We start from the raw sequence: 27685 nt of genomic DNA on the forward strand, positions 1-27685 counted from the left end.
GCTTTCTCTTTCTTCTACTCTACATGCACACTAGCAATTATGTTAAAATTAATTACAATTTCAATAAACATAACCTATTAGTTTTGTTGTATCTCAAGGTGTACTGTATGATGATAATTGGAATAAACGGACTTCGTACGATGCTTTAATGTCATCCACTTTGATACATTTGAATGCTGTATGCTTGAGTCATCAGTATGTTTCCTATAATTACACTGATTTAAAAGTAAGTTTAGTTAAATTATAAATATGAACATATAAATATTTACTGAAATTTTGTATAGTCATAGGTTATTAAGTACAAAAATTTTCCATGATCTTCAAGTGATGTTACCAACTTCATTTAAATTGTATTTAACTTAAAACGTTTGAGAATATTGGAAAATGAACTTACCATTAAATGTGACACCAGTTATTGCTCTCTTTTCCGATTTCATATACCGTACAAATAACAGTAAGAGTACATCAACCCACTTACGCCTGTTACTCCTCGTTAGGGAACTTACGCTACCCACCAGCACTCTCCATCCAATACTGTCCCAGGCAATCCTTTCCAGCTATTCCTAGTTGTTATTTACCCTTTTCATATCTACTTTTATTTCCCGACGTAATGTGTTCTTTGGTGTTCCTCTTATTCACTTCCCTTCAGGATTTCAAGTTAACACTTGTCATGTGATGCAGTTTGGTGATTCCCGTAATGCATTTCCCATCCATTTCCATCGTTTTTCCTTAATTTCCTCCTCAGCTGGAAGCTGGTTTGTTCTCTCCCAAAGAAGGCTGTTGTTGATGGTGTCCGGCCAACGGATATTGAGTATCTTGCGTAGACAGCTATTTATAAATACTTGTACCTTCTTGATGATGGTTGAAGTAGTCCTCCAAGTATCAGCCCCGTACAGTAGGAATGTCTTGACGTTCGTATCGAAGATTCCGACTTTAATATTGGTTGACGCTTTTTTTGAATTCCATATGTTCTTCAATTGTAGGAATCGCTTTGCTAATCCTCGCCTTTACGTCTGCATCTGATATTCCTCGTTGATCGATGATTCTTTCAGGTACGTAAAGGATTCCACATCTTCCAGAGTTTCGCTATTAAGTGTGATTGGATTGGTGTTCTCTGTGTTGTACTTGAGGACCTTGGTTTCCCTTTGTGTATGTTGAGGCCTACTGATGCAGACACTGTTGATACACTGGCTGTCTTCATCTGCATCTGTTCGTGTGTATGCGATAGGAGGGCTAGGTCATCTGCGAAGTCCAAATCGTCTAATTGGTTCTGAGCTGTCCATTGTATTCCGTGTTTTCCTTCAGATGTCGAGGTCTTCACAATCCAGTCAATTACCAGAAGAAAGAGGAAGGGAGAGAGTAGACAGCCTTGTCTGACTCCGGTCCTTACTTGGAATGCATCTGTCAGCTGTCCTCCATGCACCTGCTCGCACTGTAGTCCGTCGCATGAGTTCGTGACAATGTTGACAATCTTCTCAGGAACTCCACAGAGTCGAAGACGTTTCCATAATGTCCTCCTATCTACACTGTTAAACGCCTTCTCATAATCAATGAGCTTGGTGTATAGTAAAGAGTTCCACTCAACTGATTGTTCGACGATGATCCGTAGTGTCGCAATTTGGTCTGTGCACGACCGATCTTTACGGAATCCAGCTTGTTGATCTCGAAGTTGGGAGTCTACTGCGTCTTTCGTCTGGTTCAGAAACACTGTTGAAGACTTTCTCTGGTACTGACAGCGGTATGATGCCTCTGCAATTTTCACATTTGCTCGGATCTTCTTTCTTTGGAATCTTGATGAGGTGTCCTTCTTTCCAGCCCGTCGGCACTTGTTTTCCTCCATGGTAGTTTCTCCTTCCTTCAGTAGATCCTGTATGACTTGGAACTTGTTGTCGAGAGTTACCTTGAATTTATTGAGTTTCTTAGTATCTCGAAGGAAGGCTGTATTGAACTTTTGTAGTGCTGTTTGTCCACCAAAACTAGGTGGGGATCTGAAGCTATGTCAGCTCCTCTCCTGGTTCTCACATCTTCCATTGTCCTTCGAAACTTTTTATCGATGCAAATATGATCTATCTGGTTCTCTATGGTGTGGACCGGTTAGATCCATGTAGCTTTGTGTATACGTTTGTGTGGAAATATTGTGCCGCCTATGACCAACTTGCTGAATGCACACAGATTTGCAAATCTTCCCCCATTTTCGTTTCTCGCTCCCAGTCCAAGTCGTCCCACGATATCTTCATATCCGCTGTTGTCTATTTCGATTTTCGGGTTTAGATCTCCCATCAAAATGGTGAGGTGTTTTCTTAGGCACTTCGCTATGATTGATTGCAGCCTATCGTAGAACTGGTCTTTAATGTCGTCATTGCTATCATTGGTGGGTTCACAACCCTGGATAATATTCATTGTGATCCCCTCCTTCTTTGTCTTGAATGATGCTTTGATGATTCTAGATCCGTGAGATTTCCATCCTACAAGTGCATTTCGTGCTTCTTTCAAAAACATTAGAGCAACTCCCTGAGTGTATGGAGCATTTTCCTCTTCGTGAATGGAGTATAATAGCATCTCTCTCGTATTTAGCCTTTGTTGTCCAGCTTGGGTCCAATGGGTTTCGTTGAGTCACAGTACTGCCAATTTGTATTTCCCCATTTCCGTCGCTATTTGACTGGTTTTCCCGGTCCCCTACATTGTCCGGGCGTTCCATGTACCTATAGAAATTGTTGCTGTGGTTTCAAGAAGGGGGCACCAGCCTCGTGACTTCCAAAGCAACTCGTCTTTCACCATGAGGCGTCATAACTCTTCTAAATGAAGACCTCCTAACTCCTGAGGCAGAGTTTAAATGGTTTGAATTATTTTTTAGTGGTTAACGTCTACAGGATGGGGTCACTAACCCATGCCCAACTCTCCTCTTTCATCCGGGCTTGGGACCGGCAGTACCTCTAGAAGAGCTACAGGTGGAGTTAAAAGTATGTTAAAACAAAACTATTTTAATGTGTTCTACTAGTCAAGTTCATCATAAAAGAATCAAACGGTGCTATGAATGTTATGCTCAAGCAGCGACCAAAACCCATAGACGACCTTAAGGAACCGATACGCAACGAGGGTAGGACTCATACTCACATTGTTTATCCGTCTCCATGTGTATTACGTGGTCCAACCATCTCAGTCAATGAAGATTCGCAACTTCATCAACTGATTTACCGTCATTCCCTAGTACTCCTAGTCCAACCTCACTATTACTTACCAGCTGATCCCAGCAGATGCTGGCAATATTTATAAGACATCTATGGTCAAATACTAGTAACTTACGAGTATCCCCTACCCTTAACGGGCGCTTTTCGAAGCCGTGAATTAAAACAGATCTCTGCATTTTATCGGCGTCTTCACCAAACAGGACTATGTCATATGAGTATTCTAAGTCAATAAGTGGACCTCTTGTCAGGAGATCAATCTCAGAAAATTCAGACAACGAGAACGCTATTTCTAGCAGTAGGTGATCAAATTGAACAAAAACGAAGATAGTGGACAGCCTTGTCGGACACCACTTGAGGTTGCAAAATCACATGACAGCTCGCCAGAAAGTTACTATCCCTTCATTTTTGCTCGGATATAACAAAATGAGCTTAGATTGTCCAGCCGAATATCACTCTTGTACACTGAAGACCTGTTTTTCAAGAATTTTGTTTCGCTATATTTGACGAAACTTACTCATAATTTCGTAAATTGTTATGTGATTTATTTTGAATAAACTGTTTTTCGAAATACTACAGAAATTGAAAAAAACAAGAGTAGAAAATCAATTCAGACTAGTTACTAGAATGTTTTTGTTCGGAAGTGAAATTCCTTTTAATCAATAGTGACTTTCGAAGACAATTCAACATCGTCATCGTCTGAGACGAATTTCATGAAATACACATTCATTCAATGATGATCACTAAGTGGATTCACTGATTACGAAACTTTAATACATCCACTGATGAAACACTCTTTAAACATGAAAACTTGCCTACAGGATCATGAGTCATTTAACCTAACACTTAATTCATAAAAATTGGAAGTATTTCTGTTTGCGTGACATTATCACTTATTGTAGAGAATAAAGTCTGCCGTATGGAATGTCACGTTGTATAGTTACCATATAACATTTCAGTGTACAAAGGGGATTGTGAGCATTTCTGATTTCAGGTTCACAATCTTACACAACACATGCCCTATTGATTGTTCAACTGATTTAGGCTTTTCGGACTGATACTCAAGAAGAAATGTTGGCTGACAATGATGGATTAAAAGCGTCGTACCACGTAAGTACATTCAGATAATTAATATAATTTTGTTTATGACCACTGAAACTAGATATCAGTCCTCAGAATACTATTGTGTATCTTGAGTAGTTCGATGATTTCCTTTCAATGAACAAAAATCTAAATATGGTATGGATAAATGAAGAATACTATTAATCGTGTGTCATTTATGAGACCAACACAGAAAATTTTGTAGACTCACCAAAACATAGAAATCAATCAGATTTAATAAATACCAAAGGATCTCACAGTTACTTCTCTGATAAATGTTAATTTTTGTCAGGTAAACATAGGGGTTCACAAAGTGGTCCGATATCACGTTCGTTGTTCTAGCTTTCTATAACCTACCATATGATTGATAATTGGGTAACTAAAAGCCTAATAGACTATTTAAGAAAACATTGATATGCTTGTCCCACGTTCACTACATTCTGAGTTATATGCTCCTTTGTTCGCTTTCAAAGATTCTTTTGTTATTACTCAGCTCAAACAGTTATCTCACAATTGCTGATATGAAAACAAAAATCGACCAGTCCGTAGTGTTCTGTCCAATAATCGAAACTGTATTTGTACAAAATTTTATTAGCGTCAACTTTGATTTACAGTATAAAATTAACGGGACAAAAAACACAAACATACTTGGAATATCTCTGTGAAATCAATTCAATGAGCAGAAAACTCAATAGCTTGGCTAATGATTCTTTCGGTGGTTAAAATAGGTACATAACTCTGTTACTCGATTTCTCGTTCGCGATTCATGAAAACTATGAAATACAGCACAATGTGCATAGGTTTATTTTGATCGTTCATGATAGAAACTATGTTATGATAACACGTCGCAAAAAGCGTTTCACAAACACACCACCTTTTCACTATAAATGGTGTTTTACTACTATGTATTATGACCGTTGATTTCAAAAACTAACTCAATCACAGTAAATTTAACGCAACAAAACATTCTTTATTCAGACATACAAGCGTTTGTTGAAGACGTTCTCGAACAATGTTAGCCAAGATCACCATGATTCACTTGAATCTGATCGACTGTTCTTCCTCTCGTTTGCACAAGTAAGTCGAAGATTCGAATTGCTGTTATTCATAAGAATACCTATGGTGCATTTCTCAATGTTATATTCAATGGTATTTATCGTCTTTATCTAAAACACTCATCCTACATTCTTTGTTCCCCTTGAACTTGGATGTGAATGTTGCATACACCAACACTTTCGTAAAAATCATCATACCACCTGTTAAGTTTGTCTTACATTGTTCCTACATGTTCCTTTTCTACTCTTTTGTATGTTGTTTTATACTACTTATTTACATTCAGTAGGCAGCTGTACGCCCAACAATTTTCACACGTTGTAACTCAAGTTGTACTGTAACATTCTGGAATGTTCACATATATCTTTAACGTTTATTTTATTTATAATTGTATTTATCATTATAATCACTGTAATTTAATTACTGTAACGGTTATCCACAGTTTTGTGCATTTGTTTGAATGCAACAGTTTCCATATTGTTTGCTCTTGGTTCGAGTTTCGGTTGTTCATAAGCTGTTATCAAATTTAGATACAGCTATCGGCTGTCTTTGGACTATCGAAGCCTTTGCTATTTTCATTCTTGAGCGACGCGTTTAAACGCCTAGACACCTCACAAGTTGAGAACCGCTTTTTGTAGACAAATCGTCGTTTTGGGACTTCGATTTTGCGCGTATCTCAATCGGGGTTACTTGGACGCTTCGATAGAATTAACAGCACCTATGGCATTATTCCTGAAATTCAACCGAAAATTATTATTCGAATTTACTGTCTACTCAATAATATTTTCACATTATCTGAAGGGGCTGAAAAAGTAGTGAAGATTAAAACTAAGACAATAAAATAAATCATCAAAATGAAAACTATCAGTTCACGCAAACTTATAGGCTGCCTATCAGCATTCTCATATCCACTCGGTCCTGCACCTTCGTTTCTAATTCTATCCAATTGTTGTTTAGTCTTTTCATGTCTGTCTCCATTTCTCAGCCTGATGTGTTCCTTGGTTTTCCTCTTCTCCTTTGGCCTTGAGGATTCCATGTCAGGGCTTGCCTCGTGACATACTGGGTTGTTTTCCTCAATGTGTACCCTATCTACTTCCAGCGCTTCTTCCTGAATTCTTTCTCCGCTTGAATCTGGCTTGTTCTCTCCCACAGTAGGTTGTTGCTGATAATATCTGACCAACGGATCCGAAGTATTTTGCCTAGACAACTGTTAATAAACACTTGTATCTTCAGGATGATGGCATTCGTAGTTCTCCAAGTCCCCGCCCCATACAGCAGAACTGTCATGATATGTGTATTGAAAATTCTGACTATGGTGTTGTTTGAATAGATCATGAAAGACCTAGAACCTGTTGCTGTGGGCTACCTTGAATTTGTTCGGTTTCTCCGTATCCCGAAGAAAGGCCATATTAAAAATTACTGCAGCCTTTTCCGCCATCATTGCTAGATCCTCTACATTTTTACGTTTGTTGGTTCTGATGCTCCTCTTCATCTGATTGTTTGCCTCTGTATATTCAGCCTGTGTCTTGGCTTTCTCTGCTCTTATTCGGCTGATACTGATTGCTGCATTCTTGTTCCTCCTTTCATAAATCTTATGCATTGTATCAATAGTGATCCATTGCTTGCGATAGTGCTTCTTGTGGCCCAGAGCCTCATGGCGTGTAAAATGTGATTACCTCTTTCACCCCTATCGAGTTCTCATTCACGGTAGTTTCATCTCCTCCGAGTAGATCGTGGAAGACCTAGAACCCATTGCTGAGGGCTATCTTGAATTTGCTCGGTTTGTCTGTATCCCGAAGAAAGGGCGTATTAAAAATTACTGATATTTTCCAGTGCTTCTGGATTTTCGGTTTCGACTTGTTGACCAGCAAGTGATTATCTGAGGCTATATCAGCTCCTATCCTGGTTTTCACATCTTCATTCGTTCTCCTGAACTTTTTGTCGATGCAGGTATGATTGATTCGGTTCTGTGTAGTGTGATTCGGTGAGTCATGTGGCTTTGTGTATGCGTTTATGTGGGGATATGGTGCCACCTATGACCAGTTTACTGAAGGCACATGGGTTTCGTTCCTCTCTCCCAGTTCATGTTGTTCGATGATGTCTTCATGTCCAGTGTTGTCCGTCCGAACCTTGGCATTTCGGTCTCCCATCAGAATGGCCAAGTCCTTTGTTGTGCATTTCTCCACGATGGACTGCAGCCTATCGCAGAACTGATCTTTAACATCTTCATTGTAGTCGTTGGTAGGCGCATAGCATTGCATGAAATTCATTGTCTTGAAGGAGGCTTTGATGATCATTGGTCCGTGAGATTCCTATCCTATAAGTACCTTTCGTGCTTGTTTGGATAGCATCAGTGCAACTCCTTGTCTGTGTGGAGCATTCTCTTCTTCATGGTCGGAGTATAAGAGCAGTGCTCCTGAAGTTAGTCTTTGTTGTCCAACCTGCGTCCAATGTGTTTCACTGATTCGAAGCACTTCCAGGTTGTACCTTTTCATTTCCGGTCTCCCACATTGTACGAATATTCCATGGACCTAAGTTAGTGGTTGCTCTGGTTGTTAGAAGGGCCATCAAATTCGTAAGTTCCAAAGGAACTCGTCTTTCACCATGAGGCGTCATAACTCTTCTAAATGAAGACCTTCGTACTTCCAGGGCAGAGTTTGAATGATTTGAATTATTTTTTCTGGTTAGCGTTTTTTTAGCGAGTTAGATTTTTACGTGATTGTGCCGCTAACCTCATGCCCAACTCTCTTCTTTTTTTCCGGGCTTGGGATCGGCAGTAGCCCAAGATGGGCTCCAGACGGAGTGATGTATACTTCAAGTAATGTATAATAAGTGCAATGTCAGCCTAAATATAATCATGTCTTGTTTTATCACCAAACAACTAGTAATGTACTTTCCAACTGTTTTCATTATCTCATTTTCAAGACTATGTGTGGACATCACGGTGAGAAAATACTTATACAAAGTGCAGTAGTTATACCTCATGTCTTGGAAAAGTTTAGGTAAGAATTTATAACGATCTTAATTACATATGTTATACTAAAATTTGACTTGAAATATTTGTTGACACAAACTAAAGTTTTCATAGCAGATGTTGCAGTATGTAACGAAGAATTACAAGTATTCAGTAACGAGAATGAACACTATTATGCTTGAATACCATATAACTTATTTGTCAGATAATACAAACGGCCACAAAACCTCAAAAGGTAATGAATTCTGATGGTCTAGAACTGCACTGAAAGTCGCCTACTTTACCTTGAATCTGATTAACCTTTCACAATCTTTATCAGAAAACAGTAGTTTCAGTTAGCAAACTTTACAGTATCTGTGTATTTAGTTTACAGCTCTACAAACTAACGAAATAATTTTGTTTTCTCTACCTTGAAAGAGTGATCGGGGCGTTGGTCAATAGTAGGAGATTCGCACGTGCATATGGTTGTCCAGTTGGTTCACCAATGAATCCTGTTACAAAATGCGATGCATGGTAAACCCATTATGAATTACATATTTGACACCCTAAACATGTTTTGGGACGCTTCAACATTTGAGTGATTTTTTCGCACTTTCTTAAACAAATCTTTAAAATACACAATTCTCATCTTTGGTTTTATTTTATGATTCGATTCACTATTCATGTGAAATACCTATTTATCGATAACAAAACTTTATTTCAGCATAAGAGTCAATATACTCCAATTTCTTTTCCTCAAAATGAGTAACCAACTTACATTGTTTTATGCCTAATATTTAAATCAAATAAACTTTAGTTAGCCTAATCATCGCATGTTCTTAATTCAAAATTTTAGCTTCCCATTTAGTAGAATTCACTAACTTACAATCTACACTACTTGAAAATACATATTCTTAAAATTATCGAAAGATTCACACATGCGTTCAAAATAGATTTTGTAAAACATAAACAAAAATGTAGAAAACGGAAAGTGAGAAACATTATTAAATGTAAACCGGGTTCACTCAAAAATGATCAAGATGAGTTCGATTTCGCATTTCAGTAAATCTCTGGTTTACATGCACATGAATTAATTCACGCAACTACACTGCGAAGCGTACATGAGAACATACCTAAGAATACATAAATGACATTCAATTTACAGACAAGACAAGATATTTCAGACTTCAGAATATAGAATAGAAGAAAAAATAAATGGACGCGATTCAGTTAGTGAATTGACGAAAACGAATACTGTAGCATCCAAGTACTTTTTTACGAATTCCTGATGAGTATCTTTACCGCATAAATTTTAAAGCTAAGACATTGTGGTCATATATCACGAGCATTTTTATGAGTTATCAGACTGGAGTTTGAACCAAATTAGGTTGCCATAAGAGCAATTAAACACGACATTAGTACACCAGCACATAAATTTCTTAACATCTTAATTTATAATTTAGATTAACCCTATTTATGTATCACATGGTTTTAATAACATTTAACCTCTCATTAAAATATAGTTATCAAAATGGATTTCGTAACTCGAATTACTATAGTGACTTAAGGAAAATTTAAGGATAGATATAGATATGCTAGAAGATTACAACTAAGACAAATCAGAATTCGAAACACCCGCAGTAAAACGTCGGACTGTTCTATGGTATATCAATGCAGTTGAGATTAATACAGAAAAAACGGAATGGAAAGTTAATTAAAAAACTGTTAGCATTTATACTGATGATTTAGAGTTTTCTGTGCTTTTTTAATCATATCTTCGACAAAAGCTGTTGGAGAATTTAAACCACATCGTTCGGCGAAATCGACATTAGTTTTGGAATCAGTTCCAGTCAAATTTCTGTCTAAAAATTCCAATAAAAACGTATCATCCATACAAACATTCATTTTTGTGCTAATAACATTTAGAGCATTGTCTTTGGATTCAAGCAGATTATGTTTGCCATCAGATGGATGAAAACTATGTGAAGGATTAGACATTTTTTTAATACTGTCAACTACCGGATAACCATTGTCATCACAATTAGTTGTTTCTAATCCCAACGGATCATAAAATATATTCAGCATATTTGATTTCGACTGACCGATATCGGTGTTTTCTGAGTTTATCTAAGAAAGAATAAGAATTTGAGAATTAATGTCTAGTCAAATCAAAGGAAATATTAGACGGTAAACCATAGAAATCTTAAATAATAATAGACACCACCTTAAGAAATCACTTTTCTTATTGTTATGTCACGATAAGCAGAATGAATAGTAATTTTTGGGATCTATTTATCGACTAATACTAAACGTATATTTTTAACGTATAATTGTTAAACAGCTAAACTATTCATATTCATATTCCTCTTATAGTAAGCTTTATTTTAACCTATGAACTATTATTATACGTTTTACCATTCTTGAATTATGCCCTTTCTATTAATCACTGCCTCCCACATTCACAGCCACTTTTGGCCAAATCTTGTTTTCTATTTTATGGTCCGTTGTGGTTTGTTTGATTAGTATATAAACTCAGTATGTTTGAAATATAATGATGCATATCGCAGAGGCTCAGATTGACGTTCTGGACTTAACTGGCTGGGTTAGGCAGGAAGCAGGACCAATCAGGACTCTAGGCTGCTCGTACGGGTTTTACTGGGGGTGTTTCGAATTCTGATTTGTCTTAGTTGCAGTCTTCTAGCATATCTATATCTATACTTAAATTCTTCTTAAGTCACTATAGTAATTCGAGTTATTGTAATGATAGCGAAAAAAATAATTTTACGACATCCATTTTGATAACTTTGTATATTGTAGTGAGAGGGTAAATGTTATTAGAACCATGTGATACATAAATAGGATTAATCTAATCATATAAATTAACATGTCCAGAAATTTATGTGCTGGTGTACTAATGTTGTGTTTAATCGCTCTTATAACCAATTTGAAACATCTTGTCTGATTACTATTATCCATACTAATAAATTCACGTACGCGTGTACGGAGCCACTACAAAATTTATACCTCATGGAGAGTCGAGGAGCTTGTCCAATAAAATTAATCCAAATACGCCAACATAAACCAATGTGATTATTTGTAGATTAAATCACCTCTTTTACAACCATATATCAAATTGTTAAAACATAAAGCATATGAAGTTTATACACCATAAAGTTTCTGACATAATAAACGTTGTTACCAGGTTTCGGCTTTTTTCACTATCCATAAGAAAATGTCCACTATTATTTCGTTTGGAGCCACTATCAATTTTAAGAGGACCTCTAGTAGAAATCTGTTTTGAAGACGACTTATAATTCTTCTCCAGTGATTCTCTTGATCTCTGGACAAGCATATAAGGAGGTGAGTCAGACGGATAATGCAAGGTTTCTTGCTGTGAATTCGACGTATGAATTAGCGATAAGCTAGGATATTCATAAGACGTTTCTGTGTCCTAAAATAAGATGAGAAACAACCGATGTCAATTCGATAAACAAAATTAACACGGAAAAAATTAAAACAAACAACTACCTTTTGTTATTTCACATATGTACAAGCCACAGAGAATTCGAACACTTCAAAAGTGCCCGAACATGCTTTTGCTACATAACCATCATATAATTAGTCAGTCAGGTCAAGTTACCGAAGCTAACAAGAACGAAACTAAGATCACTGAAGATGACAATAAAGAGATCAAGAACAAAGATTCTAGCAGAATAACATGAATTCATTTTATTTCGTAGGTTCTCGTTAACTGCTTACAACCTGTGGTATTTAAAATGATAATAATTACATAATGGGTTTAAATTGCTTACATGAGAGGGTTTATATTGAAAAAATATTCGTCAAGTATTGTAGTGAACAAGAACACAGGTGGGGACAATCGAATGTATTTAGCACGAAAATTACAGACTATCTCAATAAAATGTGAATACCATAAAGTCAATCGTCAATTTGCAAAATATCATTCCATCATATCAAACTGTACTGTTCCCGTTGCAAACACTAATCCATTGTCTCCCCTTCCATTGTACATGCGTTTTCTTACAAATTCCATTGTGCTCTCGCTCTTCCTTTCTTGATCTTCACCATCTTCTGCTGCCGGACATTACGTTCTTTTAACGCACGTTATATACTACTTATATCAATATAAGTAGCTCACACCACAGTATGACTTAGGTGTAAATGAAATTAATAGGCTGAATATTGTAAATATATACCTAATGTGAAAGAATATTCTAGAGCAATTTAAACCCATTATTATCTTTTTAAATACCACAGGTTGTGAGCAGCTGACGAGAACCTACGAAATAAAATGAATTCATGTTATTCTGCTAGAATCTTTGTTCTTGTTCTTTTCAAAATGATAAAGGGAAATGTGTATGAAATAAAGAGATCACCAAGAACTAGTCTTTCCTTATGCTATGCCATATTTATTTATTTGAACACATAAATAGTGGTACAAAAAAGAACCAAATACATATGCGCCACACAAATCTCATTTGATAAATGTGAGGGCTGTGATACTGCCCGGGTGCCCAAACCGAAGCATTTGGTTTTCTTAGAGGGTCACACCCCAAGCCTTTGGCCTAAAGGTCTGACCCACAAGGCAGTGGAACATCGTAGGGAGATGCAGTCCCATGGTAACCGGTGACCAACAATTGGTTCGAACGCCATTTGTTCCCTCAGGATACTGGAGCTCATGTGCACCATTGGTTTGGAATCAGGGTTTTCCAAGTCCCCTAGGTGGACTCTCCATGTCCACCAACCCGGTTAAAGAGCCGAACATCCGTTTTTCGTAAACAACACCCCCGCCACGAGAAGGCAGTGAGTAGGACTTCCCTGGCAGAGGCTATATACGCGTGGCCATATGAGAGCATTTTGAGAGGGAGAGCGGACTCTCCCCACTCTCGGCCGTACCAGGGCATTTTTTATCAAATGTCTTTTAGTCATGAGCCGTAAATAGTCGACTTTTTAAAAGACGGATGGAGAAAAAAAGACCTAGACAATAAGCCAAAATAATGACTTACATTTTGAGTCATGTAAGGTGAGTGCGTATTTAATGAATGAGGTTTCTGTAACGTTAGAACACTTTAGTTTCAGTGTAATTTGAGTAAATCAGTGCCAACTTGACGTAATTACGAATCAAAATTTTCAACTACGCAACGCAGAACCTGGAGTTGCACTGTTCAATGTTTAACGTGTTTGTATTGAATGATAGACGAGTATCGTCAATATACATTATCAAATGTATAAGGTCGCAACAGATGGTTGAATTCAAGTTTTTATGACATGTCACATGGATTTTTAAACAAACTTCATGAAATGAGGAAGAAACGGAGTGTGAACCCATTTTTGGTCACCGGCTACCATGGGACGCCATCTCCTAACGTCACCCCACTGCCATGTAGATCAGACCTTTAAGTTGAAGGTTAGGTAGTATCGTCCTAATAAAATCACTTGATTTGGTTTAGGCATTCAGGCAGTACTTCAGACCACACATAAATCAAATGATGGTCAGAACTAAATAAATCAATCTCACTTCTATTTTCACCCTCATAAATTGTACTTACAACTATTCGGTAACATTCCTTCATATATTACATCGTATCACTTGTATATTCCCTTTTATCCCAATTTGTATATTCCTTTATTTATCAATTCATATGGCAGGTCACCTGTGGTAGAAATTTGGTCGGACAAACAGCAGACCAGATGCAATTAAGGATGAGTTCTACTACCAGGTAAGTGATCTACAAAAAGTGTCTTCAACAGATATTGTAGTGCCGGCCGGAGACTTGGATGCCTAAGTCGAACGTCTAGGCACAGAAGAGAGTCGTTTGGGTGGCCAATGGGACGACAGACAGAATTCTTTGACGAACAATTCAGCTGATCTAGTGCCCCGGCAATATCAGTCAGACTTTTCTGTCTTCCATGGTCAGTGTCGATTAATCCACCTCATTTTCTTACAAAAGTCGCGGTGTAGTTAAATAGACGGACCCGTAGATTAATCCTTACACTATTTCCTTTACAAATATATTTGACTAGTTGCTACATGCACAATTACGAACACAATGAAAGGTTATATAATCGATGCCTTTCAGTGAACCATTTACAGTTGGCAGAAGCATGTAAAATACTCATAATTATGCATGGAAATCGAGAATTACTTACAGTCTTCCCCAATAAAGTATCATCGTCAAGTGTCTTCCCACATTGTAAAATAGTTTGAAATCCAGGGAGTGAACGATTGGCTCTGTGTACGGTAGGTATCGACACTGTCATAGTCGGATCCTGGTCAACTTTCATTACTTTCTTATTCTTCAGTTCTTCATTATTAAAGGCACGGTTTGAGGGAGATACAGGATCAGCGGTTCTGAACAACAAACAAATACAACATGTGATAGGTGATGAAAACGTCTAATTTAAACAAGAAATATACTAAATAATAAAATGGTTCTTGTAGCTCACATTAGCTCATTTATTTTCTACGTGCTAAACAAAAAATTTGATATAACTGGACACTGATAATGTATGCGTTACATAATTAACATCCTGAAGGTTCAGACAAAGAGAGGAAACAACCATCTCTCTCCAATCTGCTGTACCAGCCGTGGAGTCAGGCAGGGTTACCTAATCCCACTATTCCTCATCAACTTTCCTACCGACGACGTTGGGAAGCAGCTCTGATGGATATAGATAATAGTGATGTGGATCTGTCACTCGGATAAATGCTTTTCGACCTCGAATGTGCAGATGATATTGTCTTACTATGTGATGATACCTAAGCCATGCAATCCACACCTAGAAAGTTGGCAATTAGTGTCCGTAGGTATAACATATAGTTTGCACATTCAGAATACGAAGTACTTTTACAAGACTAGCAGGACACTGAACCTGCACTTACTTTCGGTAGTGAGCAGATGGTAGTCAAGAAGTTCTTACATTTGGGTAAGTGCGTAAGTGCTAATGTTGGCGTGACTGATGTGACCAGTTCACACATAATGAGAGCCAGAGCGGCCGATGTCAATCTCACCCATCTTTGCCCTCATCGTGATTGTAGCCTACCTGTAAAAGGTCAGAGTTACAACGCGGTTTTGAACCCACAATTCGCTTCGTGAAAATATCAAGCCTAAATTGTGGTGAACCTCGAAATCATGAACTGACACCCAACATAACCTACTTGACAGTGTACGGATCAGATTTCATGCAAAATAGTCACAGGCTTTAAAAACCATATAATATGAACTGATGTGGCACTGGTAAATAAAATTTTCTATTTGAAATTCTTCAGCGAGAAAAAATAGTGTTCAAAATACGGAAATGTCCTGTGACATAAGTGGTTCGAACCAGACAACCTACATAAAATTTTTGGCACAACTTCCTCTTTCGTTGGAATCTCAAATGTTTTTTTCGTGAATGTGCAACTACTTTCATACATAGTTGCCCTCAAAATAAGCTACGATATTTGCGACAGTAAAATGTAAATATGTGGTCCAAATCTCTAGAGAATGAAGCAAAATATGACAAACAACCATGTGCTAACCTTAATCCCTTTTTAAGTGGTAAAGTATGTTCCATAGATTTAGCTGAGTTGTTCTGAGCACAAGTGAGTTAGCTATCAAATATACCTCTCGAAAAATCCATCTGTCCCTGATCCATGACTCGGCACTTTGAAATGGTGACGGAAAAACACTCAGCGTTCCAGGCGGAGCAACTGATTGAAGGAATGGAAAAATCAGAATAATCTAACCTTTTTTAACGTACGACACCATATGAATCATCTCAAAAGTTAGCTCGCACTGACTAGATGGAGTTAAATCAGCAACAAGTCGGTCGAAATTCCAACCAGACTTGCAACTTAGCTGCCAAATACGAGCACGCGCCATCTCGAAATTTTCCTCACCATGGGGACCATCAAGTATCTAAATCATAGATATACAAATGGCGAACGTTACAGTAACTGGAAACGAGAACATTTCATCCGATGACATCTGCAAGTGATTGAAATTAAATAGAACCAAGATGATTTTTTGGATAAATAATAATTTGCTTAGGTTATATAACACACGATTATGGGGAACTTACAGCAATACAACTGCATGTGGCATAACGAAGTAAACTACAAACACGATACGTATGGAAGTTCGTGTGATAAGAACCACCGTATTGTGATCAATTTCTGCAGCCAAATTCTAACTACCATGAATGTCACCATATGATTGAAGCTCGTGTGATTTACGCAAATGTACTAAGCTCCAGTCAGTTAGTCACACACAACGTAGAACACGGCACACATGCACAAGTCAAAGTTGTCATACCCCAATTACCAAGCGCGACGATTGTCAGGGCAATCCCCAGATTAGTAGATGTAGTAAAAGTATTCGTAAGAATAGAGATCAAGTATCGGAGATATGTTTCAAGAGAATACAAATTTCTGAAATCAAAAAAGGTTGCAAAAATGGTTGAGTAGGTAGGCCACTTTGTAACCCTGACAAATAACTAGTCTAACTCCAGCTACTTAACCCTAACTTATATGCACTATAGCTGGTGTCACTTGGCTACAAGTTTGAGTTTGTAGCTAACAACACTAGCCAAGCTCCCATTGTGTAAACTTAACCCACATTCATTGCAATAATGAACTTAAGATCTAAAGGGGTGGTTGTTATAACGAAAGCATCGATCTATGGCAATTTTACAGCTTTTTATTAACTGTTTTGTGACCAGGTAGTTTCCACAGCGGCTGATAAATCTTTTAAGTTTAATAGTATGGTGTACCGTAACCAGTGAATTTTGACAAGCAATTACACGCATCTCAGTTAGCTAACAATACAACAGAGAAAAGCGAGGTCTTCCACGGAAGCTTGGTTTTATGACGATAATTATTCAAATCAATGAGTCTATGGGCGTGAGGAAAACAATCCCAAAAATCGAGACGGTACACTCGTTTACAATTATTCATCCCTTTTTCCTTTCAGCTTGATTATTTACTTTCACTTTTCAGTTGACACTGTTTAGTCCTGTTCATAAATGAATACTAGTAATAGCTATTACTACTAGTAGTAGACGCAAACTACTGAGTGGATCACATGACACTGAGCAGGTGAGAGCTATATCCCATCCGTTACAACTAAACGACAACAATTATGAAACCAACAAACCGTAATGATAAAGTAAGTCTAAATGTACATTAACCAGTGACATAAGCACCAAACAAACCTTGAGCCTTCGATAAGTTTACGTCCAACTTGGAAGTATGTTATGTGTTGAAATATTATGGACAGCACCATATAAGAATCTGGAATAGAAAAGATACAAGAAAGCGTGAGTCGATGGCTCAATGAGAATAGAATAATAACCTACAACAACCAGAGATAAACATACCGCTCCACTCAATACATTTTAAATGCTAGTCATTTAAACAACTCACACTTGTATCAGCAGAATGAGTTAAATTCACATGTCTATGACCACAATAACTCTGCATAACAACGGTCAAAGCTCACTTCTATAGAAAGTGTTGATGTTCCTAACAGCAAAAACACGAAATAAATTAAATCATTCATGAACTTATACAATTTGGTACTGGTAGCGGTAAATAAATCTCCAAAATCAATAGCTCTGTGAGCCTTCGAAATTTGATGCTGACCTCATTAGTTTGAATGGACTCACCTAGCTGATAGCTCTCGGTCACGCATCCGCCCCAAGTCACCAGTGGATATGTCGTGCTACATGTCCCTTTCAACTATTAGCCAGCTTAAACCAAACATTCCTCGGCATACCAGTAGCCTCTAAAATATAAGTTCGAACTCCATCATATCTGTCTTCTGATCTGAGTGGGTTGGCATTCTTCCAATATAAACCTGTCACTGGTAAAGGCGTTGTCAAACCCCGAATACTTCCAGAAACTTCAGGGGTGAACCCGACATGATCTGGTACACCAATGCGTAGACTGTGAGTTTCTTCCTAATTGGGGCATTCGATATCCTATTTGAATTCTAACGTTTACATAATGTGATACTGTTCTAGTATTTTCTGATCTGTTTCTCACCCATTGTAATATTATATCGTCATCGTGACTGAAAACCACCTAAATTATTTTCGATTGAACCTCCTTCCCCTCTCGCCTTTCACCTCATGTCATTAGGTCACCTTTAGGGCACCTACGATCTACTGGGTGGAGATTCAGCGATTTGATGCGTTCTTGGTATGGTTTGAATTTGAGTATCAGAACTGATTTCGTAGTTCGCCTTTCGATACGTCCCAGCGTATTCATACCCTTTTGGAGTGAGGGAAGAAACATGATATTTCCACACTCTAATATCAAATAAAACTGTCGAAGATTAAATAGAAAGTTCTACTGCTGAACTAGCCAAAAATACCTTTCGGCGTCACCATCGCTTGGACCGCACGAAAGAAATTTTCGTTGAAGTTAGCGTAAAACTAGATCATAGCGTCATAAGTCTCCGAAATCCCCCTAAAGTCCCTCTACGACTTCTGCCGGTCCCAAGCCCGGAAAAAAGAAGAGAGTTGGGCATGAGGTTAGCGGCACAATCACGTAAAAATCTAACTCGCTAAAAAAACGCTAACCAGAAAAAATAATTCAAATCATTCAAACTCTGCCCTGGAAGTACGAAGGTCTTCATTTAGAAGAGTTATGACGCCTCATGGTGAAAGACGAGTTCCTTTGGAACTTACGAATTTGATGGCCCTTCTAACAACCAGAGCAACCACTAACTTAGGTCCATGGAATATTCGTACAATGTGGGAGACCGGAAATGAAAAGGTACAACCTGGAAGTGCTTCGAATCAGTGAAACACATTGGACGCAGGTTGGACAACAAAGACTAACTTCAGGAGCACTGCTCTTATACTCCGACCATGAAGAAGAGAATGCTCCACACAGACAAGGAGTTGCACTGATGCTATCCAAACAAGCACGAAAGGTACTTATAGGATAGGAATCTCACGGACCAATGATCATCAAAGCCTCCTTCAAGACAATGAATTTCATGCAATGCTATGCGCCTACCAACGACTACAATGAAGATGTTAAAGATCAGTTCTGCGATAGGCTGCAGTCCATCGTGGAGAAATGCACAACAAAGGACTTGGCCATTCTGATGGGAGACCGAAATGCCAAGGTTCGGACGGACAACACTGGACATGAAGACATCATCGAACAACATGAACTGGGAGAGAGGAACGAAACCCATGTGCCTTCAGTAAACTGGTCATAGGTGGCACCATATCCCCACATAAACGCATACACAAAGCCACATGACTCACCGAATCACACTACACAGAACCGAATCAATCATACCTGCATCGACAAAACGTTCAGGAGAACGAATGAAGATGTGAAAACCAGGATAGGAGCTGATATAGCCTCAGATAATCACTTGCTGGTCAACAAGTCGAAACCGAAAATCCAGAAGCACTGGAAAATATCAGTAATTTTTAATACGCCCTTTCTTCGGGATACAGACAAACCGAGCAAATTCAAGATAGCCCTCAGCAATGGGTTCTAGGTCTTCCACGATCTACTCGGAGGAGATGAAACTACCGTGAATGAGAACTCGATAGGGGTGAAAGAGGTAATCACATTTTACACGCCATGAGGCTCTGGGCCACAAGAAGCACTATCGCAAGCAATGGATCACTATTGATACAATGCATAAGATTTATGAAAGGAGGAACAAGAATGCAGCAATCAGTATCAGCCGAATAAGAGCAGAGAAAGCCAAGACACAGGCTGAATATACAGAGGCAAACAATCAGATGAAGAGGAGCATCAGAACCAACAAACGTAAAAATGTAGAGGATCTAGCAATGATGGCGGAAAAGACTGCAAACGAAGAGACCATGGGACAATTGTGTGATACAACGAAGGTCGCTGGAAATTACCGTAAACCAAAAAGGCGTGGAGAGATCTTTAAGGAACTCTTGAATCAACCAGCCCCACTTGACCCACCCAACATGGAAACGGCAGTCACGGACATCCGAATCAACGTTAACCTACCAACAATTGAAGAGATCATACTGGCCATCGAAAAACTCAAAAGTGGCAAAGTAGAGTGATCGGACAACACTCAGGAAGAGGCGTTGAAGGCAGTTGTAGAAGCCTCTGCAAAGATACTCCTCTTTCTCTTCAATGAAGATTTGGGATGAAGAACAAGTACCAAGAGACTGGGAAGAAGGACTTCTGATCAAAATACCGAAGAAAGGCGATCTCAGCAACTGTGATAACTACAGTGGCATCACTCTTCTCTCAATACCGGGAAAAGTCTTCATCAAGGTATTGGTAAACAGAATGAAGGACTTCGGAGACGCCCGACTTCGAGACCAGCAGGCTGGATTCCGTAAGGATCGGTCGTGTACCAATCAAATCGTAACACTACTGATCATTGTTGAACAATCAATTGAATGGAATTTGCAACAGCTTAGGTTGGTTGGTTAAGAGTTGACCTCAAACAACCAAGCATATACCAAAGCAGTATAGTTCAAGTATTTATTCACTTCCTTATTTTGTATAAGCGTTATATTTCCTATTATCTTATATTGAATGTTGAGAGGCTTTGGTTGTCTAAATAAATAACCCCACGCTGCACTGTGACTGCGCGAAGATCGAAATAAAGGCCTATTCACTACTTGTCGGGTTTCTTAAGAATTCTATCAGTAGCACGAGGGTTACCTAGAGGCACGAAAAATTCATCACTCTACATAAACTTCATTGACTACGAAAAAGCATTTGACAGTGTGAACAGAACAACACCATGGAGGCTTCTTCGACACCATGACGTGCCTGAAAAGATAGTCAACATCATACGGAATTCCTATGATGGATTAAATTGCAAATTGCACATGGAGGACAGCTCACAGACTCGTTCAGAGTAAAGACCGGTGTCAAACAATTTTCCTTACTCTCACCCTTTTTCTTTCTCCTGGTGATCGACTGGATCATGAAGACGTCAACATCTGGGGGGGAAGTACGGGTTAGAGTGAACAGGTAGGGTGAAGCTGGACGATCTACACTTCACAGATAATCGAACTCTTCTATTGTACATGCAACAACAACTACAGGAGAAAATGACCATTGTAGCAGCAGCCTCATCATCAGTAGATCTCAACATACACAAGGGGAAAAGCGAGATTCTCCGATACAATACAGCATTTAACAATCGAATCACACTTGACGGAGAAGATTTGCAAGATGTAAAATCCTTTACATATCTGGGCAGCATCATTGTTGAACACGGTGGATCTGATGCAAATGTGAAGGCGTAGATCGGAAAAGCAAGAGCAGCATTTCTACAACTGAAGAACATCTGGAACTCAAAGCAACTGTCAAACAACACCATAGTGTGAATTTTCAATACAATTATCAAGACAGTTCTGCTGTATGGGGCGGGAACTTGGAGAACTACGAATGCCATCATCCTGAAGATACAAGTGTTTATTAACAGTTGTCTAGGCAAAATACTTCGGATCCGTTGGTCAGATATTATCAGCAACAACCTACTGTGGGAGAGAACAAGCCAGATTCAAGCGGAGAAAGAATTCAGGAAGAAGCGCTGGAAGTAGATAGGGTACACATTGAGGAAAGCAACCCAGTATGTCACGAGGCAAGCCCTGACATGGAATCCTCAAGGCCAAAGGAGAAGAGGAAAACCAAGGAACACATCAGGCTGAGAAATGGAGACAGACATGAAAAGATTAAACAACAATTGGATAGAATTAGAAACGAAGGTGCAGGACCGAGTGGATATGAGAATGCTGGTCGGCGGCCTATGCTCCACTGGGTGTAGCAGTAACAGGTAAGTATGTCTGAAGACTCCTAGAATTTTTAAAACTTGAGATACCTTTAAAGCGAAATCACCTTAGTCATATGCATACTCTGCAACAGGTCTCAGTTGGACCACTTTACGCTTTGAAGTGTTAAAGCTAAGTCTATTGTTTTCCGCTAAACTTTGAAGTCTTGTTAGATCCTCCCAAAGTGCCAGCTTATTGTCTTGGTTACAAACTTCTCTCCAGAGTTTCGAATCGTCAGCGTAAAACCATAAATCAGACGTTACTTGGTGATGAGGGTCATTTATATAAATTAAGAAGGGAATAGGTCCTAGTAATAAGCACTGAGGGACTGCACCAGGCAGTTCCGTAACCTGAGAAAAAGCGAAGTTTACCCTGTCGATAATTAATGTTATTAATATTATTATTGATGTAAGCCAATCAATTAACGATGACATTATGCTTATTCGTTTGGGCTTATTGATGAAACGTATATAATTGACCCTATCAAAAGCTTTTGAGAAGTCAAAGTATGTGATATCATCCTTCCATTTGTGATCAAGAATGGTTGTTAATCTACCAGCCGCGGTCAGCCGGTTAGTTACACAAGAACGACCCTTCCCAAGGCCGCGGTGTAGAGGTGAAATAAAATTAGTGAATAATAAGTGGTCATGTAGCTTGTGGTATATTAGAAACTCTATAACTTTTGAATGTATTGAGAGTGTAGTGTCAGTTATCGTGTTAAGCCCACATACCTTATTCTAGCTTTCAAACACACCAATCTATTCATTCTACTTGAGTCATATTTTGTCCTTGTTAATTATTCGCTTATCAATCTTCACTGTTTTTATATGAGCGCATATGTGTGTTTACATTCCTTATCCTATTCATCACATGTCTGCAACTTATTTTTGTGTGCCTATAAATATCGATTAACGCTTAACTAAATGGGATTGGCCTACCGGCTATCTCCACTGCGTGTCGTTTCGCTTCGCTGTATTCCATTCGCTCCATAAAAAGTCCATTCTCGTTATTTGACTTATTTAATTCCGTTATTGACTAACGCGATTTAAGTCGATAATTGTATACGAGGATAAGTGACATATATTTCAACAACAATCATTCACGTGACCTAATTGGAGTCAGGTCCCAGGCCAATAAAGTGGTGAGCCCGTCGACAACATCGTCCGATCTAAATGACGACGAAATAAATGGACGCAATAAAAGAGAAACTCTGCCGGACAGTGGCTCGAGGGTTCGCTGCATCGGTCTTTTTTGAAAGGCGAGCCAGCCTCCGATTTTCCGATACCGTGATTCCGTTTAGCGAATGTGAGATTACGCCAAGTAGTTTTATTAAGATTAGGAGCCACTCCCCCTAGTGCAGCAAAATGGATCATATCTGGGATAGGAGGAGCGTCCTTGCTTGGGTGTAGCAGATTCTTATGAATCAAAGCAGCGCTCATATTCACTCCTGAAAGTCCTTTTGAGGTTCATTTAAAGCTCTCGTCGATGTGGTTGGTATGAGACGGTTGAAGTGTTTGAAAAATAGAGTTCTGCATCACCGTTGTTGTTGGTTGGGCCATTTGAGCCGAGCAACTGGGAAACTACTGTTTCAACTTATCAAAGAGGCTGAACGACGGAATACGCTTTTCGAACTAGAGACAAATTTATCAGTATCAATCTCAAGGTTGGACTTGACAGTTTCAAATAAACTGAGGGTTGAATAAAAAGTTAATGACAAATTAATTTTTTTATATCCCGACGAGTAGAAAATTGTATTTGAGACGTTTCATGGCTTAACCTTAGCCACTTCCTTGGAGTAAATGAATAATGGAATCAAATCAACACAAGTTTAAATAGTACAAAGGGAACAATGCAGAATATTTACAGTATAGTCAAAATCGTAATGGGTCTGAATATGTCAATGCCAATGTTTTATTAATAACAAATTGATCGTTTGTTTTCATTTGACAAGGAAGCCTTTCTTCTCTTATTACCTTCGTACATCAATTCTTTGCTGCCTTAAACGGCCTGTATGTACCGTCGTCAGCAGTTCATTTATGCTCCGTCCCATAGTGCGTTTTGCACTTATACATTCGAAGGATGAAATTCTTTATGATTGTGCAGAATTATGGTCTAGTTCGTCATTAGTACTGCTTTATTAATAGACCTAATCCCAAAATTGTAGGTTTGCCATGATGTGAAAACTTATCAGATCTTACGTGGAAGTTACACCATTGTCTATTCTGACTCGTCGTACGTAAAAATCAGTAAGATAATGTTTGGCGTGTTTAAAGAACACATTTTGGCTGGAGATAGGACAATACATTTAATATGAATAAAAGAGATAAGTTACGCAAGCTGCACACACCTGCAAAACTGAGCCATGCCATCCTATTAAATAAATGTTCCCGCCTTCATTCTTAACCTTTTCTTAGTGTTACATGTTGAAAGTGAATCTTCTCAGTAATTTTTTGTTCAGCTACGAAGATCGTATGGTTAGGAATTAGTACTACTACAGCTGCACGTTGCTTGTCATTCTCAAGGACTGTTTGCGGAAAAACTGCTTTGGAGCACATAAGATCGTGTGCACTAATAATTCTCAATGAGTTTTCACATCAAGTTGAGGGTGTGCTTACCAGTCCACCCACTCTAGATTGACCTGTATAGCTGACATACCAATCCTTTTTAAATTCCCAATCGTGTTATCAGTAGGATTGTTTAGCTTAGTTTCACTAACATTATTAATGATCTTGCCTGCAAACCGGCATGCCTCATGTAACAGACTGTTATTTGAGCATAAATTATTATTATTATTATTATTAAAGGCATTGACGGCATGAACACCTTTTTCTTAGGGAAGCCAGGATTGAGAGATTGTCAATTATGAATTATTCGTTTGTGAATATGCAGTCCAAGCGTGACGGCGTCTGACTATTTCTCCACTGAGTTGCTAAGTTCAAACTTTTGAATAATACTATATCTTCAGTGAAGTTAAGAACCGAGCTTCAGTGGAGTTTTCATCTCCAATGTATGTGGCGAAGTTGACTTTGGAAAGACTGAAGTCTCCTAGACTCAGGATATAAGTGTATCCTAGACGAGTAGACTGAGATAATCCTTCCAGAATACGATTGTTTCACTACGTATCAGAAGTGGGTTTCCTGTAGGTGGCTCTAACTAGACACCTCAAGGTATTAGGCAATCTTACTGAGCGTTATACAAATTCACCAAGATTGATAAAATCTTGAGTGTACACATAACGTGCTACCAAGCAAGATCCCGCTTTTCCGTCATAGCGAAACAAGGACAGCCTGAGCAATGAAGCTTCTGACTCGTAATTCGAGATGCTCATATTTCAGATATTCTTATCAAATGAATATTATAGGTGTTACTTAGTCTACGCAACTCGTGGCGTTAGTATATAGGTAGCTTATGCTTTCAATTTTGAATATGTGAGCTTCCTCCTTTTTGTCTGAGTGAGCCATATGTGAGGTGGCAGGCTACCTACCTACACAGGGTTTCCCAAGTTATTAGTCCTTGCACCTTCTACGTTTCCACTTGTTCTTAGTAAAGCATAAGCAAAAATAGTCATTTCCAATGTGCTTTTGTGCCTCATCCTGGAGTCATGTGGTCTACTCGGATGCACATAGATTTCATACACATAGTTCTCTTTATCATTTTGAAATGACATAGATTTTATGAGGTTACCGGTACTTGTTTACACGAAATGCTTCGAGAGTTGCAGCAGCCAGTTGAGACGATTGGAAAATTATCTTCACTTGCTGAGGTCTAGAATCCCCGTCCTTATTGGCTTGTCCCAACACTTGTTCAGTCAATATTCTGTTGAGCTCCAATGACCGCTTCATGAATTTCCACTCTAGAATATCATTGTCTGCATAATCAGAATCCGTGTTTTCCGTAAGCCCTTGTGTAATGATATTTCTTCCACAAAATAACATCACGCGAGGTTCATCATGTATGTTTCTGATGAGATTGCACTCAGAATATGTCGCTCTTACATCCCCTTCTGATTTCAGCAAGTAACTGGCCAGCAAACAACCCTCTACGTCAGCGGTGTAGATGGATGATTTATGTGCTCGGTATCGTCCCGCCGATCAAGTCGCGTAACCGTTAGGGGCTGAAGCTTGAAGATTTTGACTGGGATCCCTTTTGTTTGCGATCTCGATCCCGGTTCTTTTCGTTGACCAGTCGTATAATCGTTTTGGTAGATTGCACAGCCGATTCATCAGGTCATTTTCTTACGAGACCTGTTGTAGATTACAAACGTTAGTTTGGAAGGAAGAATAAATGTTTAGGTAGTTTAGATATGTGCTAGTTCTCCATTGAAACCAAAATAAGATAAACGGGTAAATGACGATTCTACATTCTATTATAAATATAAATGTTGATTACCACCCAGTTATTCAACCAATAATTGTTCAACCAGTAGTCAAATCTAAACTACAACAAATAAATAAGTTGATAAAAGATGTAAGAGAATTACCAAGTGCAAGAACTAAATATTATTATATCCTCTCTGGATAGATCACGTACAGATTCGTTCGAAAGACAATATTTGGTTGCGTTATGACATAATGTTTTCAATTAGTGGAATGGGGTTTATCTCAATATCAATAGCTTTTATCCAATCAGTTACAAAAAGGCACTTTTCACAACACTGTTTCACAGAACAGAAAGAATATGTACTGCCGATACACTAGAAGAGGAAGTTATGAATGTTAAAAAAAATGTTTAAAGAATAACGGGTACCCACTGAAATTTATTGAGAAGTATGGGAAACGTGAAGATACAAAAACTTAAAGAAACTACAGCAAATCTAAAACCTATTTTTATTCAACCTAAATTTAAACGTGATGATGTCACAGGGTCAATCAGTATAAAACTAAAAACTGCATTGACAAGAACTTATCCTGCAGCTAAACTGATTGTCCTGTTCAAAATAACATGTTCTTTGACACAATCAAAGGTCTGTAGCGTGGTGTCAGGTCGAAATTGACTATGAACACCACTACAAAGGAACGCGTGCCAGGATCTCCATAAAATCCCCCGAAAGCCAAATATCAGAAGGCAGTTAATGGACCAAGTCGAGATATATTTGCTGGCGATCTCGTGGTATCGAAAGAATACCGAGATCGTGTCAGGATACAAGCTTGGTTGCTGAGCGTAACCGGATTCGCGCGAGGTTACAATCGAAGTAAGTATAATAGATGTTTTTAGCACAGTTAAACAAAGAGCACGTTAAAACAGTCACTGGTACAATTTGTTATAATAATAATTGTTTTCAATAAACCAATCGTGTTCTCGTGATAAAAGTGAGTCACTACAGGTCAATAGGTATCCATTTTATGTTACCACCAAATGTGTATACAAATTTACATGTATCTGCCAAAGCAGTTACATTGGTAGAACAGATAAAAGAGGCTACTTCCGATTCAAAGTACGTATTCCGAAACGTTTGAGATCAAGTGGATTAAAAGCATTTGGCAGTGTCATCACAAGACATCTCCTTAACACAGGACATGTAGTTGATACACTGAAGTCCTTTAAGGTTATTAACAAACAATCAAACTCCAACCTTTTGAAATTT

The 27685-nt window shown here is 38.4% G+C and overlaps 2 protein-coding genes across 2 annotated transcripts; both read right to left on the reverse strand.

Moving 5' to 3' along the window:
* Positions 1-475: 475 nt before the first annotated feature.
* Positions 476-4253, reverse strand: MS3_00000248 (uncharacterized protein). The gene has a single exon (XM_051208090.1). The coding sequence runs from the start codon at positions 1838-1840 to the stop codon at positions 1049-1051; it is 792 nt and encodes a 263-aa protein (XP_051067600.1). The 5' UTR covers positions 1841-4253; the 3' UTR covers positions 476-1048.
* A 4313-nt stretch (positions 4254-8566) lies between these two features.
* On the reverse strand, positions 8567-17791 carry MS3_00006300 (uncharacterized protein). The gene is made up of 8 exons (XM_051214429.1): positions 17509-17791; positions 16248-16283; positions 16043-16214; positions 15921-16006; positions 15836-15888; positions 14464-14665; positions 11492-11743; positions 8567-10419 (listed from the first exon to the last, which is right to left on the reverse strand). The coding sequence occupies exons 2-8, from the start codon at positions 16281-16283 to the stop codon at positions 10018-10020; spliced, it is 1203 nt and encodes a 400-aa protein (XP_051067601.1). The 5' UTR covers positions 17509-17791; the 3' UTR covers positions 8567-10017.
* Positions 17792-27685: the final 9894 nt, after the last annotated feature.

This window comes from Schistosoma haematobium, chromosome 2 (genome assembly GCF_000699445.3).
Source record: "Schistosoma haematobium chromosome 2, whole genome shotgun sequence".
Classification (NCBI taxonomy): domain Eukaryota; kingdom Metazoa; phylum Platyhelminthes; class Trematoda; order Strigeidida; family Schistosomatidae; genus Schistosoma; species Schistosoma haematobium.